General features: G+C 44.1%; 1 protein-coding gene across 26 annotated transcripts in view; it reads right to left on the reverse strand.

Moving 5' to 3' along the window:
• Window positions 1–417: 417 nt before the first annotated feature.
• TMCC3 (transmembrane and coiled-coil domain family 3) overlaps window positions 418–17632 on the reverse strand; it is a 254360-nt gene continuing 237145 nt past the window's right edge. For 22 of the 26 annotated variants that reach the window (XM_072724606.1, XM_072724588.1, XM_072724599.1 and 19 more), the window contains 3 exons: window positions 13150–14066; window positions 10464–10599; window positions 418–4936 (listed from right to left, as the gene is read on the reverse strand). In XM_072724606.1, coding sequence (XP_072580707.1) covers window positions 4634–4936; window positions 10464–10599; window positions 13150–14066 — 1356 coding nt within the window. In that variant the 3' untranslated portion in view covers window positions 418–4633. Of the gene's footprint in view, window positions 4937–8140; window positions 8208–9368; window positions 9452–10463; window positions 10600–13149; window positions 14067–16593; window positions 16640–17632 lie in introns of those variants that run through there. The other 4 variants (XM_072724597.1, XM_072724601.1, XR_011994910.1 and 1 more) reach the window with 3 other exon arrangements.

Here is a 17632-nt window from a genome sequence, read left to right on the forward strand (position 1 = left end):
ATCACTTTAACAATGTACCCTGTGTGTGGGGGGGAAGGTATTGATAGGGGGAGGTTATGTAGGTATACAGACATGGTATTTGAGAAATTTCTGTACCTTCTAGACCTTTTTTTTTTTTTTTAAGATTTATTTCAGAAAGACAGAAGGTGGGAAGGATGGAAGAGGAGAGAGTGAGAGAGAATCTCGAGTAGATTCCTTGTTGAGCATGGAGCCCAACACAGGGGCTTGATCTCATGACCTGAGCAGAAATCATGAGTAAGATGCTTAACCAACTGAGCCACTCAGGCACCCCAGAAATCTCTGTACCTTCTGATCAAGTTTGCTGTGAAGCTAAAACTGTTGTAAAAAATAAAATCCATTTAAAAATTGATATACAGACGCACACACTTGCTACTGAGATGTGCTCTGACAAATATGAAAATTTAAGAAACCTAACTCTTTATTTAACATCAAAGCTAACATCAAATGTTTATTTAAAAAAATAATGGCACCTGCTTTGAATAGGATGACAATCTACAGAGAATTTACAATTTTAGGCTGACGTGGAACTACATAGTATCTCACAAAAACAAATTCTGCAAAAACACCTCACAATAAACATTTCTAGTTTCCATTTTCAGAACTGCTAACTACTGCCTAAACATATCTTAAACACAGAGCACGTTTTGTTGAAACATTTCTCTTAGGACAAACACAGGAGACATGTTTTAAATAAATTAAAATTGCAACACACAAATTATTCCTAAAACAATCATGGTACATTCCTTTCCAGCTTCTTATAAACAGATAATTGCACTGACTTTAGAAAATTATAGGTTAGTTTTGCTTTGTATCTTCTGGATTACCAAACTTTGCATTTACTGTATCTTTTGGCTTCTTAACTACCTTTGATGTAAATATGCCAATATCATTCTTTTCAGTGACTTATCTTTTTAGACCAACTCCTTCCTTAGCACATGGGCTAAACTTTTTGAAACACTTCTCTCCAGATAAAGCTCTGAATTTTAAATAATGCCATTTTGCTCTACCTCTGGCTCACTCCTCACAATTATAGAAATATGCAAAATAGGTCTAATCACACATGTTCATCTTAATAAGCATAGTGAAATGCTTTTCCAAACCAATACAACTATACTTAGATTCAACAAAAAGATGTCCCTGTTTGATGCAAAACCGTTTGGTATTTAAATTCCAACCCCAAAGGATAAAAATAATTAGGTGGCCTGAGGGAATCCAATTCCCATCACTGTTATTGATCCCATAATTAAACCTAATATGCTGGAGAAATGGCAGGGCAATAAACATACCTAGCAGGGTGATATTTCAATGAAAACAAGAGTGACAAAGCAGAATGATGCTAACTGACGGAAAGGGATAACTGCCTTATGGGAGAAGGGGTGGGGATTTTCAGAAGATCTCAGTCTTTCTGTAGTTCATGGTGATCACAGAAGCAAACCCACTAATGGTACATGCTAGAAACTTGGGACTGATCCTACTCTGTACAAAATCAGCAATGGAGTACTTTTATTTACTGCTTCATTGTGGTAGGAATTTTGGGGGGGTGCGGGGGGAGGAGGATGTTTTGTTCGGGCTTGATCATACTCAAAACATAAGCTGGAATAACCAGTTCAAAACCCACAGGAGAGTATTTTTAGGTTCTTGTTTTGTCCTCAGCAAACTATCATAATCATGGTGATCATGAAAATAGTATGTCACCACAAAATCCTGTGATAAAATGCAATGTCCGATACCTTTAATCATCACTAAATTCACTAAGTGAGCAGGTGCCTGCCCACCACACGACTGATTTTATCTTTAGGTTTAGGTACGTACGAGATGTTTACGACCCATGAAAAGGTGGGGGGGAGGGAGGATTAGTTGACATAAGCATAGATAGCCAATTCCAGGAAATGTCCTAGCTGGATTACAAGTTTTAATTGAATAATTTGTAAAATTTTATTGAGTCCCCTTACACAGGAAAGAAAACATACAATGGCAGGATTTATTCCTTAAGAAGAGAACAATAAATTCTGCAGAGAATAAAGGTCTCCTTGGAGTAGATCAGCTTATTAAAAAGATTTATAAACTTTCAACAAGATTCTAAAATAAATAAGCCACGTAGGTTTGGCCTACCCAAGTGAAAATAAGGTTATCTGATATCTAATGAGAATCACCAGAAATATAAATTCTGTGCAAAGAAGTCATGATCAGGTGGGGTGATTTAGACCCTAGGTTATTTCACAACAGAGCCAGTTTCTAGCAGTTTCTGTTAACAGCTCCAGACTGGAGAGGGCGGAGTGCGCTGCTTTCCATTTTTCCCACTTCTCTCTGTGGGGAGGAGACACACTGACCTGCATGTCTGGGAAGTGTCAAAGCCAATGCTGAGTGGAGCACAGTGGCCTGTGCGGCAGGTCCATGTCCTGGGTCCTCCCGCAGCCTTAATCTCAAGGGCTGGCCATGTCACTCACTCTCTAAACTAAGGGCAGCATCTTCGTCCACTGCAATCCCTGGCACATCCAAAGGGCCTCAGAAAGAAAGATTCACAGAACCCGAGAGGCACCCATCAGGACCCAGCTTGATCCAAGGGCGTACGTTACATCCGGCCCTCAGCAAAAAGGAGACTGACAAAGGGGAATGCTGGCCATTAAAATACAGAAGCAAAAGCAAGCACACCATTCTTTCTCCCTTTCTTCCCTGGATCTGGAGCTCTTTTTCTGTCCCCTGGATTTGATGGGTCACAGTGTATTTACCGCCAACTTGGCAGAACAAGGGAGAGTCTGACAGTGCAAGGGGACACAGCCATGGGATGGGGGCTGGGGGGGGGGCGCTGGTAGCTCCCTCTTCCCTGAATCCAAAATACGAACAGCCAGAGATGTCGCGAAATGATGGTGACTGCTTTAAAAAGCTCGAGTCCAGAATTAGATAGTGGGGATAGTCGCCTAAGTTTGTGAATTTAGTAAAACCACGGAACTCAGTGTACGGTTAAAAAAAGAAGAGGAAAGCTTCAGTCTGAGTCTCACACACACTGGACTTGTACCAAATGCTCAACTATTCCATTCTCTCAAACCATGGCACACTGTCACATTTTTTCAGGAGATTTCCCTAAGAGCAGCTGTTCGCAAAATATTGCACTTAATTTAAATCCAGGCGATTCGATGTTTTCTGGAAGAAAATGTACACTAACATACATCTTTACGCCTTCAGATAACAGAGTGGATGGTGGAAGGAGGGACTGAACAGCAGATTCCATTAAAATCTTCTATCTTCGTCTTCGTTAGGTACAGAGAGAAAAAGATTACAAGAGAAGTAGCATCTGGGCTGAAATTAGTGAGGAGCCTCGCTGCCCACACAGGTGAGAGATGTGAACTCTTGCGTGCTTCCGCCTCCGGGGGAGAGCATGGCCACTCCATTACTGAGGCCCGTCAGGGAGACCCTGAAAGACAACCGACAACTGTGGTGCGGACACGGGATCTAATTGATTTGATCCTGGCTGGTCTTACAGGTCCTCTGAGGACTTTCTCAGTCTTAACCCAGGTGAACTGCTCCCACTGATTCGACTGCCGCACCATCAGACCACACGTTCTGTCTTCCGCCTGCGCGCTCCTACCTCAGGGCACTTTCACTTTATAAAGTACAATTCTATTGTCCTTCTTGAAGAAGAAGAAACCCAAGACGTGAGCATCATTTGTTTTCACTTGTGCAATAAGCTTTATAACCCTCCCAAGGACAGTGAATAAAGCAGAATCACGTCCTCACAGGGGGTTTATCACAATTAAGATCTGCTGAAATGCAAACCTCCAGAGTAGTGCTTACGGGACCCTACAGTAATGTTTAGGCCACAGTTTGGAGTGGGATTTGGAAGCACTTCTACATGCTTGTAGGAAAGCCATTCCATAGCCCCTTAGAACAAAATTAGGTGTGCGGTTCCCTGGGTGCAAGAAGGCAAAAGCCCTACCCCTAAATCTTTGTGTCTTACCCTTTAAAGTGCAAGAGAACATCTAAGCTCGACTTCTGAAGGATAAACGGGTGTGTTGTGAGATGTCTATGTTATGATGGGCCACGTGCACCTGTCCACTTGGAACGCAGGGGACCTTGTGTCACCTGTGCCCAAGCAGAATGGATTACACAGGATGTGCTGTGCTTCTGGAGGCCACAAGCCCTCCCATGGCCAATGCCCGTACTCCTTCCATCCCGCAAGTCCTGCCATAGCCTTGCTGCTTATGGGACTCAGGGAAAATGCAACCATGAGCAACTGTGAAGCTCAATTTTGATAGAGACTTAGGGGAGAGAGACAGAGGCTTCAAACTCTTTTTCTCACGGGTCACACTGATTATGCCAAATGCTCGGTAAACAGAGGTTTACCATGCTGGGCTAGTCAGGTGGGCAGGAAATCTGGTCTGATTAAGGCAGTGAGCAATGCGGGGAAGGCTCTGCAATGGATTCATGTCCACCAAGTACAGGGGCTGAGTGGCAGTTGCTACTGCGTGAAGAGAATGGGAGTTATTTACAAGGCACAGCCCGGGGCCTGGTGATCTCTAGTCAGCATAACTGTTCATTTTAAAATTTGGTAGTATGCACAGAGTTTTCTTTAAAACAGAAACGTGAAAGCACTTGGAGACAGGGACCAGTGGCTTCATCTGGGTATTATGATCCTTTCTATGGCACACACAATATGGTCCCAGTTTTTGCAAAATACTGCAAGGAGCGTCACGGCAAAGAAGGTGCCAAGGATGTGGAAACGGCTCTTCATCATGGGCGAGACAAACTTGGCGATGGTAGACACACACACAAGGATGACGGTCATGAAGGCCAGGATCACGTTTATGCACTTCCCCAGGAGAACTTTGGCGTTCACGGTGTCCGTCTGCAGAGCTTGCTGCTCTTGCTGGTGGAGCTCCAGCTTAGAAATGCGCGTCTGGCAAGATTCCAAAGCTTCCTGTGGGCAAGAGGGAGAGCGAGGGTCAAATGCTGTTGAGATCATGGGCAACGTGTGAGCACGTGCTTAGACATGCACGAATGAAAGCCCCCCAGCTCAGGATGCTCCATGCCAAGGCAGCTTCAAACAGCCAAGCTGACGATGACAACGATGATGACGACAACAAAGAAGTAATACGAGAACCCCGAGGCTCACTTATTGTTATTCCTGACCACATGAGCATGTGTATGCAGCCATAAAATACTGTATGTGGGGGCTCACAGGTGAGTATTTTGAGTCTATTTGTATTTGAAATAAAGGACATAAAACACAGGCATGTGCTGCTATCATCAGGGACAAATGAGAGGAGCGGTGGGGTTCCACTTTGTAGGTGACGGCCTCCAGACACAGAGTAGGTGGTATCTCCAACCGCAGTCCTTCCGTCCACCACTCAGACTCCGGGCAGCCATCCACAGGCTCTGGAGGAGGAAGGAGAAGGGATGGGGACAGGACTGATGGGGCACCTCGGCTTTCACCTGCTCTTTGAATGCTATTACTCAGAACAACGTCCAAGGTGACACATTCCTACACATTGTCCCTACCTCTTGTTCTTTCTAAGACTTCAATTACTAAGTCACAGCTGACTCCAAGTATTTCTCTAGCCCAGTCATCTCTTGCAAAATTGACTCACGTATCTACGATGCCTCCCTGCTATCTCCATTTGAGCTTCCTTTTTTTTTTTTTTTAAAAAAAAATTTTATTTTATTTACTTGAGAGAGAAAGAGAGAGCAGGAGTAGGGGAGAGGAGGAGCAGAGAGAGAGGGAGAAGCAGACTCCCGCGGAACAGGGCTCCATCCTAGGACCCTGAGATCATGACCTGAGCCAAAGGCAGATGCTTAATGAACTGGGCCACCCAGGCACCCCTCCTCATTTGAGCCTCTTAAAAGCACCTCAACTGCAACACGTCCAAATGTGGCTTCATGTACTGCACCTTCTCCTGTACCTGCCATCAGCACTGCTTCCTTTCTGCTGTTCCTCTCCTCAGCACAGCACCCCATCCACCCAGTTCCTCCTATCAGACACCCCTCGCCTCTCCCATCACCAGCCCCGTCGATGCAACCACCAGTGTCTATCTCTGGGGGTCCGTCTCTTTCCCCTCTGTCCTCCCCCCACTGTCTCCTGCCTCACATGATGCCAGTCCCTGCCCGGCTCACCACGCTTCAGCCATATAGGCTTTTTAAAGTTCGGAAAAGCAGCATGTTTGGGGCCACTGTGTCTGAAATGTCTGCCTCCCCACTCTCCCCTTCACCGGTGACTCTCCCTCCCCCTTCAGGTCCCATCTCCTCCACTGTTATGTCCAGGGGCAGCCCTCCCAGCCCCATCAGAGGAGGTGAAGTATCCTCCACCTTTCCAACCCAAGTGACAGTCCAGAGCTGTGGGAGGATGGGGACCGGGCCATCCTGCTGTCTCCCCAGCACAGGACAGCCACAAGCCGGGCGCAGACCTCGAACCAGGGACAGGGGTGAGGCTCGGGAGAGAAGGACCCTGTGTGTCCTGGGAGGAAAGGACTAACCAGAGGTGGCACGATGAGCCTCTCTGAGCTCACTAGCCTGCCGTCTGACTCCCCTGCCAGTACGTGTTCGCTCAGCTCCAACACAGCCATCTTCTCAGGTTCTAACCCACCATAACAGCTGGGACACTGATTCGCTTTTCTTCTGCTGAATATACTCTCTGTGCCCAAGATTGGGGTCTCTGTCACTTACAGTGGCTTCCATTACATGAGTCACCAACAGGGGAGGTACAACTTCCTCAGATCTTCATGTTCTAGGCAGTATTGGCTTTCTATGACGGCAGGCACGCACCCCAGAAACCGTGCATTCTTTTCAAATGCTTGAGCCCACCATTTCTCCCCGTTTCAGACACGTCATGGAAAAGGTGACAGAACAAGACAAAAGAGCAGCATTTTGGTAAATTCATTCATCTTTAATTGGGTACATGAATTATATATATAAACAGAGTGATCCGAAGAGTGAATTGCCTTAGAACTATTGCATTTTTTAATCCCCAACCCCCCCCCTCAAAAATCCAAGAAAATGAAGGAGTGAATTGCAAGGAATTTTCGTTGTAGCACCTGCTAAGAGACATTCGGCCCCACGATCTTTATTTAGTATCTGCTCGAATCCAGTGTTTAACTTACAGGGGATAAGGACAGAGGACAGGCTGAATTATCTGGAAGCCTTTCTAAAATTAGGAATTCAAGGTTGATAGAAAAAAAAAATCTCAATTTCGTAAAACCGTGGCATCTCTGTGAGCAACAGCCACCCTCACCACCTGTACCAGCCTGTGCCCCATGGAGCCCAGCCTGCATAAACAAAACAAGAACTGAGGATGAAGATGAAGCCGAGCAGGCCTGATCGCTAAAAGCCCCGAGGAACACAGTCACTCACCAATATGATAAAATAAACGGCCGGCCTTGATTTCCTGACTGCCTGTTATGCGTCAGGCAAAGATTTGAGTACTCTGTATTATCCCACCTAATTCTCCTGACGACCTTTTGAGGTGAAGCTCACTGATATTTCCATTTTATAGATGGGGAAACTGAGGCACAGGGAGCTAGCTCGTCCAGGGTCACACAGTGAGCGGCAGAGCCAGGATTCTCACTATCTTAACAAAGACGACTCTCCAGTCACTCACGCGGATGTCCTCTTTCTGCTTCTGAGTTAGAGACAAAACCCGAAAGATGTTCAAGTGAACTCTTCTAAACTGCGAAGCTGCCTCTGGTAAAGTCCCTCCCTTTATCTTACCTGTTAGCCCTAAAGTAGGTTTCCTTGACAAAGGAAGAACAATATTAACCCAAACTCTCACCTAAAGAAGAAAACCATATATTTAGACATAATCCAGTGGCATCCTGGACATGTTCTAAAAACAGAATATTCTAATAAAACTGACGGCGCCGTTTTCACCTTGCAACACTTAACATTTAAGTGGGTCAAATCCTAAACCAGTCAGCGGTGAAGGTGAGTCTCCTAAACCAGAGCAGGGATGCAAGTCCCTCAAGGGTCACCCATGCCCCAGACCTCACAGGCAAGTGTTTCCTACCAGCTCTGACGCTCTGGCTCCCAGAACTGTCCACGTAGATGCCTGGGACTGGCACACACTCCCAGCCCACGACACCAAGCAGAACAGAACGTGGGCAGCTGAAACTCCAGTTCACACATTGTGGGGAAAAAAATCTCCCTTCATGTTTCAGTTTTCTCCCTCATAAAGTGGGGCTGGAGAAAATAACCACTGCCTACAAAGAAACGTTGTAAAAATAAAACTGAGCACTACTTGAAAAGTCTACATTTTTGCTTTAAAAAAGAAGATCAATGGCAATGTAAACTGCAGCGGTCACTATGGAAAACATATGGAAGTTCTTTAAAAAATTAAAAATAGTGGGAGGCCCATGTGGCTCAGTGGTTGAGCATCTGCCTTTGGCTCAGGGCGTGATCCTGGGGGTCCTGGACTTGAGTTCCACATCAGGCTTCCTGTGTGGAGTCTGCTCCCCCGCCCCTATGTCTCTGGTTCTGTCTCTGTGTCTCTCATGAATAAATAAATAAATACACAGTCTTAAAAAAATTAAAAATAGAACTACTATACAAATTCAGCAATTCTACTTCTGAGTATAAATCGAAAGGAAATGAAATCAGTTTCTAGAAAAGATATCCCCACCTCCATGTTTACTGCAGCATTATTTACAATAGCCAAGACATGGAAACAACCCAAGGGTCCATCAACAGATGAATAAAGAAAATGAGATACACATATACACAATGGATTATTATGTGGCCACGAGAACGAAGGCAATCCTGTTATCTGCAACAACATGGATAGACTGTGAGGACATGATGCTAAGTGCAATGAGTCGAGCAGAGCAGACAAATATGCTCTTTGATCTCACTTATATGCAGAATATAAAAAAAACAACAAACAAACCAAACTCACAGAAACAAAGAACAGACTGGTGGGTGCCAGAAGCACGGAGCGAAGGGTTAGGGAAATGGGTGACAGTGGTCAAAATGTACAAACTTCTAGTTATAAGAGAAAAAACTCCTGAGGATGTAATGTGCAGCTTGGCGACTATAGTTAACAATTTTGTATTACATATTTGACAGCTGCCAGGAGAGTAGGTCTTTTTTTTTTAGGGTTTTTTTTTTTAAACTTATGTATTCATGAGAGACAGAGAGAGAGAGAGATAGGCAGAGACATAGGCATAGGGAGAAGCAGGCTCCCTGTGGGGAGCCTGATGCAGGTCTTGATCCCAGGACTCTGGGATCACGACCTGAGCCCAAGGCAGATGCTCAACCACTGAGCCACCCAGGTGTCTTGAGAGTAGGTTTTAAAAGTACTTTTTTGTAACAAGAAAAAAATGTATTAACTAGGTGAGGTGATGGATGTTATTAATTAAACTTACCGTGGTGATCATTGTGCAATATATCAAATCATTACGTTGTACCCTTTAATGTGAGGTTATACATCAATTATATCTCAGTAAAACTGTGAGAAAAGAAAAGAAAGAGACCCTATGGTAGCAGGAAAAAAAAGCGCTCAAGAAGCCCAGGGCTGTCCCACTACAATGCTCCCAGCACATTCACACTGAAACATGCCTTTGCTAACAGTGACTCAGCAAACCCTTCCTTACATCCATCCAGAACCTACTCATCCCTCAGGTCCCACCCTTCTGGACGTTCATTCATGTTCGTTACTCAAGGACTGTTTGCGAGAGAGACCAGGTCCAAGGCACTTAACCTACCTGCCTTTGTCTCCACATCTGAGAAAGGGGGAAAATAGTAGGAACTGCTTTAGAGGGTTGCTGCAAGGAGTCGATGGGGAGGAAAAAGAGCCTTGTAAAGTGCTTTGCTAGCGAATGGCACATGGTATGCACTCAAGTCCTTGAAATTCTTCCAGGTATCGAAGCTATTATTCTACAGACAAGCAAACTGACTCAAGGCTCAGGGTTACACCACTGGTAAGTGGCAGACCTGAAACTGAAATCCAATGTTTGACCATGAAATGACCAACTGCCCCAGCAGTTCTGAGCTTGTTGGGCACTGTGCCTGAATCCTGTGGCTTTCACTGTCTGCCATGTAATTTGGCCCCTGCTCGTGTTCTCTTGAGTGGTTTGGCAGTTGACCTGATCCTGATTCCCCACTCACTCCGTGAGCTTCTTGAAGGCAAGGTTTGCCTCTGTTTAAAAATTTTTAGCGATTTTGGTGGTGGGAGCGGGGGAGGAAAAGAGGTTATAGGTGATGGGCTTGGGTAGATAATAAATATTTGTTAACAACAACAAAAAAGTTTTGAGGCTACAGAGAATAGCCTCTGTAGTCAGTGACATCTATAACACGGGCTAATGGGGTTAATGAGGTGGACAATGTTTGTGCAGAGAAAACATCTTGCTCCACGTGCCAGAAATCCTTTAGGGCTTGCAGGTCATGTGTTTACAGTTTGGTAAATGAAGTTAAGACTGGGAAGAGCCCAAGTGAGTGGCTGATGATGAGAGGGGCAGTACCTGGATGTCCCGTGAGCGCTCATAGGCCTGGTAGGCCACCTTCTCCTCGATGCTGGCCAGCTCCTGTTTCAGGTTGGCGGTCTCGTGCTGGTGCAGGTCTGTCAGGTCATGCAGCTGGTCTTCTAGCCGCTCGTACCTTTGCAAAGAGAGGACTGATTCTGAGAGTGACACTTCAAAGGTCTCCTTGTTCTCATTCCCTGGAAGACTAGGTTTCCAAAAGAGTACATCTAGCTGCAGGGAACATGCTTTTGGGTAACACTGGTTTCTACCATCTGAACTTCTCTGTCCTCACTCCTGAGGTCCCACGCACACCAGATTTGGCTTATCCCCCCACATGGGATGAGCAGCTTCAGCGGCTGCGGTGATGACACAACAGGACACACCTGACGCATTCAGCAGGGCTGGTCAAGAGACAGGGCTGTCTGGGATCCCACTTAAGACCAAGAGTTGCTGGCACCCCAGTGTGGCCCCCCTCTCCTGCCTGCACAGTGTCTTCTGGTCCACCAGTACAGCTCTCACACGCCAGAGAGCCCATGAGGAAAGAGCCAACTTCTACACTACCACCAGTTCCACCATTTCCCAAAGCATACTCTAGTTCTGAAAACATGTTTCAGCTCTTGAAACTTAAATGTTGATAAAAAAATTAAAGCTCATTACAAATTATAAATGGCTTATTGGGTGCCATTTCCAAAAGTCCAAATCTTAAGTAACATAAGAACAAAGATTCCTGTTCCTATCTCCCATTTCCCTCAAAGAAGAGGAGGGATTTGTCTTATATTCAAAAACTAATAATGTTTATTTGAAATCAGGAAGCATTTGGGGGGAATGCATTAATCTGAAATGACTTCTATTAATGTCAGTGTTAGATGCTTAAATAGGTCACCGGATAGGATCATTACAAGGAGAGAGAGAGAGAAAGAGGGAGGGAGGGATGGAGATTGAGACATTATATGTCAATTATACCTCAAGAAAAAAAAGTGAGACCAAAAAAAAGAAAATTAATGCAGATTTAAGGATTCTTCTCAGATATGACTTCATAGGTATCCAAATTTTGGTGTAAAAGCCTTTTAAAAGATCTCTTATTGCAAGCAAAATAGTGTCAGTGGCTGACTCTTGAAGATCAAAAATGTAACTATATGACAAATGAGAACAAAAACTGTCCTACATTTATGTAAATGAGTATTTGTGACTTGAGATAAAATCTGGATCCAAAGAGTACTGTATCCCAAACTATTCAGAAGGAATTAAAGTCAGTGTTCGCTGGAAAACCTGCGACCCCAAAATAGTTGTGTGATAAAGAAACTAAAGTCAAAGATGTATGCTGAAAGTTTAAAAAAGTTGTTTCATTAAATATAAGAGCTAAAAAAAAAGCCATATTTCTAAATTAATACATTTAAAACCATGTAGGAGATATAAAGTATGTAAGCAAAATTTAATCTTACAATATGTAATGGGTATTGAATTTTTTAATCTACAGTTTTATAAGTCAAGATATTAACTTTGACCAAAAAAAAAACAAAAACAAAAAAAACCCATCTTTTGGGGGGCACCTGATTGGCTTGGTCAGTGGACTGTGAGACCCTTGATCTCAGAGTGTGGGTTCAAGGCCCATGTTGGTATAGAGATTACTTAAAAAAGAAATAAAATCTTTAAAAAACCTAAAACTCTGGAGAATCTTTTTACTGGGAAAATGGTGGGAAGTCACTTTTGATTAATATTTTTATTAATAAGTTATAAGTACATAAAATTCAGCATACAAAACACTTTTTAAAATTAGCTAACAGGGCATGTGGGTGACTCATGCCACCAGTGTTTGGGCATCTGCCTTTGGCTCAGGTCATGATCCCAGAGTCCTGGGATCGAGTCCCACTTCGGGCTTCCCGTGGGGAGCCTGCTTCTCCCTCTGCCTATGTCTCTGCCTCTTAAGAATAAATAAATACAATCTTAAGAAAATAAAATAAAATTAGCTAACTTAGGAATGGCCTAGGTAGCTCAGTCGGTTAAGTGTCTACCTTTGGCTCAGGTCACGATCTCAGGGTCCAGGATAGAGCCCTGCATTAGGCTCCCTGCTCAGTGGGGAGCCTGCTTCTCCCTTTGCCCCTCCCCTACTTGGGCTCTCTCCTTCTCTCTCTCAAATAAAGTAAAAAGTTAGCTAAAAAAAATTCACAAGATTTGAATTTATACTTTACTCTTAAGATTTCTTTTGAAAATTCCTAAGGTGAAAAGTTTAATGGGCAAGATACAGTATATATAAAAAACTGTATATTATGTAAAAACTTTCAGATTGAAGTATCAAAGAAAATCTACCTTGTTGAACAATGCAGTAATTTTTTTTTACTTGACATAGCTATTACGGAGGAAAAGAAAATAGATGAAAAGATTGGTGAATTAGTGTAATGCAACTTTGTAACAGGAGTCTATTGAATCAGGAGCTTAGTCTGCACAAGTCCTAGACTATATAGGGATATGTTAAAAGACGCAACTTTCTCTAAAGTGTCAAACTGTAAGTCACAAATTATAAAATGTAGAACTATGAAGTATGGGAAAAAACTGTCGATTCTTAACTTTTTTCATCCATATCCACATTTATGGAAAATATAACCATCAGCATACCACTTTCAAGAAGGCAATCTCTCTGCAATAAGTCATGCCTCTAAAAGAATTCCAAGAGAATAATCTGAAATACCTGTATCTTTCCTCTTGCAGGGTCTGTGAAATGAAACCGTATTCTCTCTTAAATTGCACTTTGAGCGCTTCGATGTCCTCGGCCAGCTGTGCCTGGGTGTCCTTGATCTCTCTCAGCTCCTCCAGGATCATGGTGAGCTTGCCCTGGCTGTCCAGCGTGCCGGCTCCACTGGCTCCAAAGGACTGGTTCCCGTTACTGTCAGCTGAGCCTGATGTGCCACTTGAGCATTCGTCATCGCTGCCGTACTTGGGTTTGTTCACAATGGTCGCGCTGCCCCCGTAGGCCCGGGGACTCCCCTCCGGCCTGAACTCCTCTAAGGAATTTTTCAAGTGTGCGATGTTATCGGCGCTGCCAAACTTATTCCGGATCAGGTTGGCGAACTCTCTGGACTTACTGAAGACGAACACAGGCGGAGTGAGGGACACTCCGGGCATGCTTGATTTACTGCACTCCGTGCTGTGCGGGGCAGTTCGGGACTTGGCGTGGGCATCTTTCAGGGAGTGCTGCAGATCCTTCAGGTTGTCTTTGGAAATGTCCTTCGAGTTTCTGGAGGCTCCATTCTGTTCGATCTCTCTGAGCTTTCTATGATACTGTTCTAACTTCTTCTGTAGCTGGGCAATGGAGTGAGCGGACTTCTGATTCTTCTTCTCAAAGACTTGTTTGATACGGCCAGCCTGCTGCTTGTCTGCGCTGCTGACGAGTTTAAGATACTCTGCAACATTCCCATCGCGGGACGTCTGCTCAATTTTTATCTGCTCCGTCACCTTCAGAATTTTTTGTTTCAGGCTGTCTGCACTGAGTTTGACCTTGTGGAAGTCCAGGATGCCATCTGGTACATCGAAGTTGAGGTTGGTGTCAGACCCCCCTCGGCGAATGTTCAGGGGCAGGCTTAGGGTATTCATGTCATGACGTTCTACCTGAAGGACGAAGGCAAAAAGCACTTTAAGATTTGAAGCCAAAGGCGTAGTTTTTGTGATAGACTCTTTGTGTACACCACAGACATACTTTAGGTCCCAGATTTTTAAGCTGTAGGTATTTAGGGCCACCTGGATGGCTCTGATGGTTGAACGTTCAACTCTAGGTCTCAGTTCAGGTCATGATCTCAGGGTCCTGAGATCAAGCCCCATGTCAGGCTCCACAATCAGCAGGGAGTCTGCTTCAGTTTCCCTCTCCCTCTCCCCACTCCACATACTCGGTCTCCCTCTCAAATAAATAAATCTTTAAACTGCAAGTATTCATAAGATAAAAACTCCCTACTACCCTCTCCCACTGAATAGAGAGGATAGTCCAACTCTTTTTTGCATCCATGTTTACTAACTGTGAGATTCCATTCTCCCAGGGTGTCCAATGTTTTGTCTGATTACATGATAACTGCCAGTTGCCAGGGTAGAAAATGAATGCATAATGGCATGAGGTTATCAATGAGTCCTCATTTCCCAAAACACCCAGGTAACTGGGGTGCCTCCCACACCCCATCCCCTGTGAAGTGCAGCCCTGTGGGAAATGTGTCCAATTCAGAACCCAATCATGTAACAAAAAGAAAGAGAAAAAAGTTCCAGCAGGTATATTCATTAACACAAGAAATAATTTTCTTAATGGAATCATTAAACATTAATTTTACTGAGTAATATAACTGTACTGAGATGTGGAAATGAGCAACACCAAATCATGACCCAAGGGATTAAAAAATAAGAACAAGTGGTAATACCCAGAGAAATGGCTTTCTCACTCAAGGGCCACCTGGGGAAGAAGTGCAAAGTATCACTGAGCACCGCAGTGAGGAGGATAACTAGTTTGCGCTCTAAAAGGGAAAGGTGGGGTGCCTGGGTGGCCCAGCTGGTCAAGTGTCAGCCTTTGGCTCAGGTCATGATCCTGGGGTCCACACTGGGCTCCCTGCTCAGTGGGGCGCCTACTTCTCCCTCTGCCTGCTGTTTTCCCTGCTCATGCTCTCATTCTGTCAAATAAATAAGATCTTTAAAAAATTAATAAAATAAAGAAAGACAAAGGTAAATCTGGGTGCCAGGTACTGTGGATGTTTGAATGCATCGTCCTGTTTGATCTTCATTACCACACCAGGTAAAGACTACATTAAATCCATATGCATACAAACTGAGACAATAAGATGCAGGATTTGAACCCAAGTCACCCTAACTGGGTTCTCCTTCTACATCAGGACACCCTACCAAAGTGTCCCCAAAGGACTAAAGACAAGCCTTTGTAGGGCTTGAACACAATTTCTAAACAAAGATTTGTAACATCTAAAAAGCATCTTTTTTTGCCCAGTTAACAACCCTATTAGAATAATGTCTTGACACAGAGTCTCAAAGGAAACCAAAGAGGAGACCATATGTGGCATAAGTTATCCTGTGTTTTGGGGGAAGAAACGGCAAAAATGTTTTTAAATGAGCATAACTTTTTAAAGATTTTATTTATTTATTTATTTATTTGTCAGAAACACGCTGAGCAGGGAGCCTGATGTGGGACTTGATCTCAGGACCCTCGGATCATGACCTGAGCTGAAGGCAGATGCTCAACCGAGCCACCCGGGGGCCCCAGAAATAGCAAAATATTAATCAAATACTAACATGCTTCACCCTGCTCAAGTGACCTAGACTCAAGTGCGTTCACTTCCAAAAATGAAGTATCAACACTTTGTCCCGCGGAAGATCCTACCTAGTGCTTTTTCCCAGAGAAGGGAGCCCAATGGCATAGTGGGACACAATCCCAGGTTGGTGAGTCAGTCCTCCTACACAACAAAAGTCTGTTAACATTATTCTTGGCCCCTCTTCCAACACACAGTTTTGCTATGAATAAAAAACACTGGGTGTTTTTATTGCGTAGAAAAGCATCATGTAGGAAAGGCTGGAAGGAAATAAATGCCAAAGCACTTGTAAGACTAGAAAAAAAGGCTAAAAAAATTGTGGCATCACCTGGTCAAGAAGGAAGGATGGTTGTAGGGAATTAAAGGAGGTGTATGATAATCATCTTCAAGTTCTGGAAAGACAACCACAGTGGGCTCAAGGAAACTATGCACCTGTGGCTCACTGGTGAGCCCTAACAGGAATGGGTATAAAGTACAGTAACACAGAATGCACTAAATCTAGAAAATGTTTATTTGGGGCAGACAGGATAATCCATGGTGACCCTACGATCATGAGGCTACGAATTTGATTTCACTGGAGATATTCCCTGATCTGATTATGCTATTCTACTTCTCAGAAACTTTCTTTGGCTCCCCGCCCCCAAGCTTCTAAGATTAAATAATACAACCTGGCCACTATAAGGCCCTAGCTAACCTTTCAGGCCTCACCCTGCATCTGATGGATGCCATTCATCCTAAGTGAACCATACAACCCAAAGTTCCCAGAATGTGTGTGAATTTCCTATGGATGTTCTCATAAGAAGGATATTCACAATGCTTGTCACCCATCTGTTTCTGCTTACCAAAATCCCACATATATCATGAAGCTGTTCCTAGTCCATCAGAAAGCTGCAACAAGATGACACAAATACAAATAAAGACTTTTAAACTTTAACTGAAGTATAACTTACACACAGAAAAGAGCACACATTTAATAAGAATAAAACTCAATGAACATTCACAGACTGGACATACTGTATAACCAGGACCCAGTAAAAAAAAAAAAAAAAAACAGACAACAAAGGGGTGCCTGGGTGGCTTAGTCAGTTAAGACTCCAACTCCTGATTTTAGTTCAGGCTGTGATCTCAGGGTTGTGAGATTGAGCCCTGCACCAGGCTTTGCGCTGTGCATGGAGCCTGCTTATGACTCTCTCTCCCTCTGTCTCTCCCCTTTCCTCCGTCAAGAAAACAAAACAAAACAAAAACCAACTCCATAAAACAAAACTGAAGTTCCCTGTACCCCCTTCAATCATCAGTACATCACCCCCACCTCTGAGGGTAACCACAGTGACCAGAAGCCTCACCTCTAACAGCATGCGTTCGTTTTGACTAGTTATCACTCACTCTTCTTGTCTTTTTGCTCCACTTTGTGAGGCTCCTAAGACCCTGTTTTTACCCTCTGGAGTTCAAAGATCAGATGAAGTTGTTTTTTAAAAAAAAAAAACACCCAAACCTGCTCGGTACTGAAAAGTCCACCATATCGGAAGATGCAGAGGTTTTTACCCTTTACCTTCCCAGATGCCAACATAGGTTGCCACCTGGTCGTCCTCTAACCTGCAACCCACTGCAGGTGGCCACCTAGAGCTGGCGTTGCAACGCGATGACCTTGTCCCTAGAGACTCTGCACTAGGACAGCCTCGAACACTCAGGAACGTGTGCACACGGAGAGCTGGCTGACTTATGGCTCACTCTAAACTTAGAACCATGCTTAAGGCAGGTCCTCTAGAGTCCAGGCTGGGGGAAAGCAAGAGCATTCAAAGCTCAGGTCAATTGATTTTACTGCTCATCAGCAAATCTCAGTTACACATGTTTGATGAGGGTGAAAGGTTGAAGCTAGTGTTG

The sequence above is a fragment of the Vulpes vulpes genome, chromosome 10 (genome assembly GCF_048418805.1).
Source record: "Vulpes vulpes isolate BD-2025 chromosome 10, VulVul3, whole genome shotgun sequence".
In the NCBI taxonomy this organism is placed as follows: domain Eukaryota; kingdom Metazoa; phylum Chordata; class Mammalia; order Carnivora; family Canidae; genus Vulpes; species Vulpes vulpes.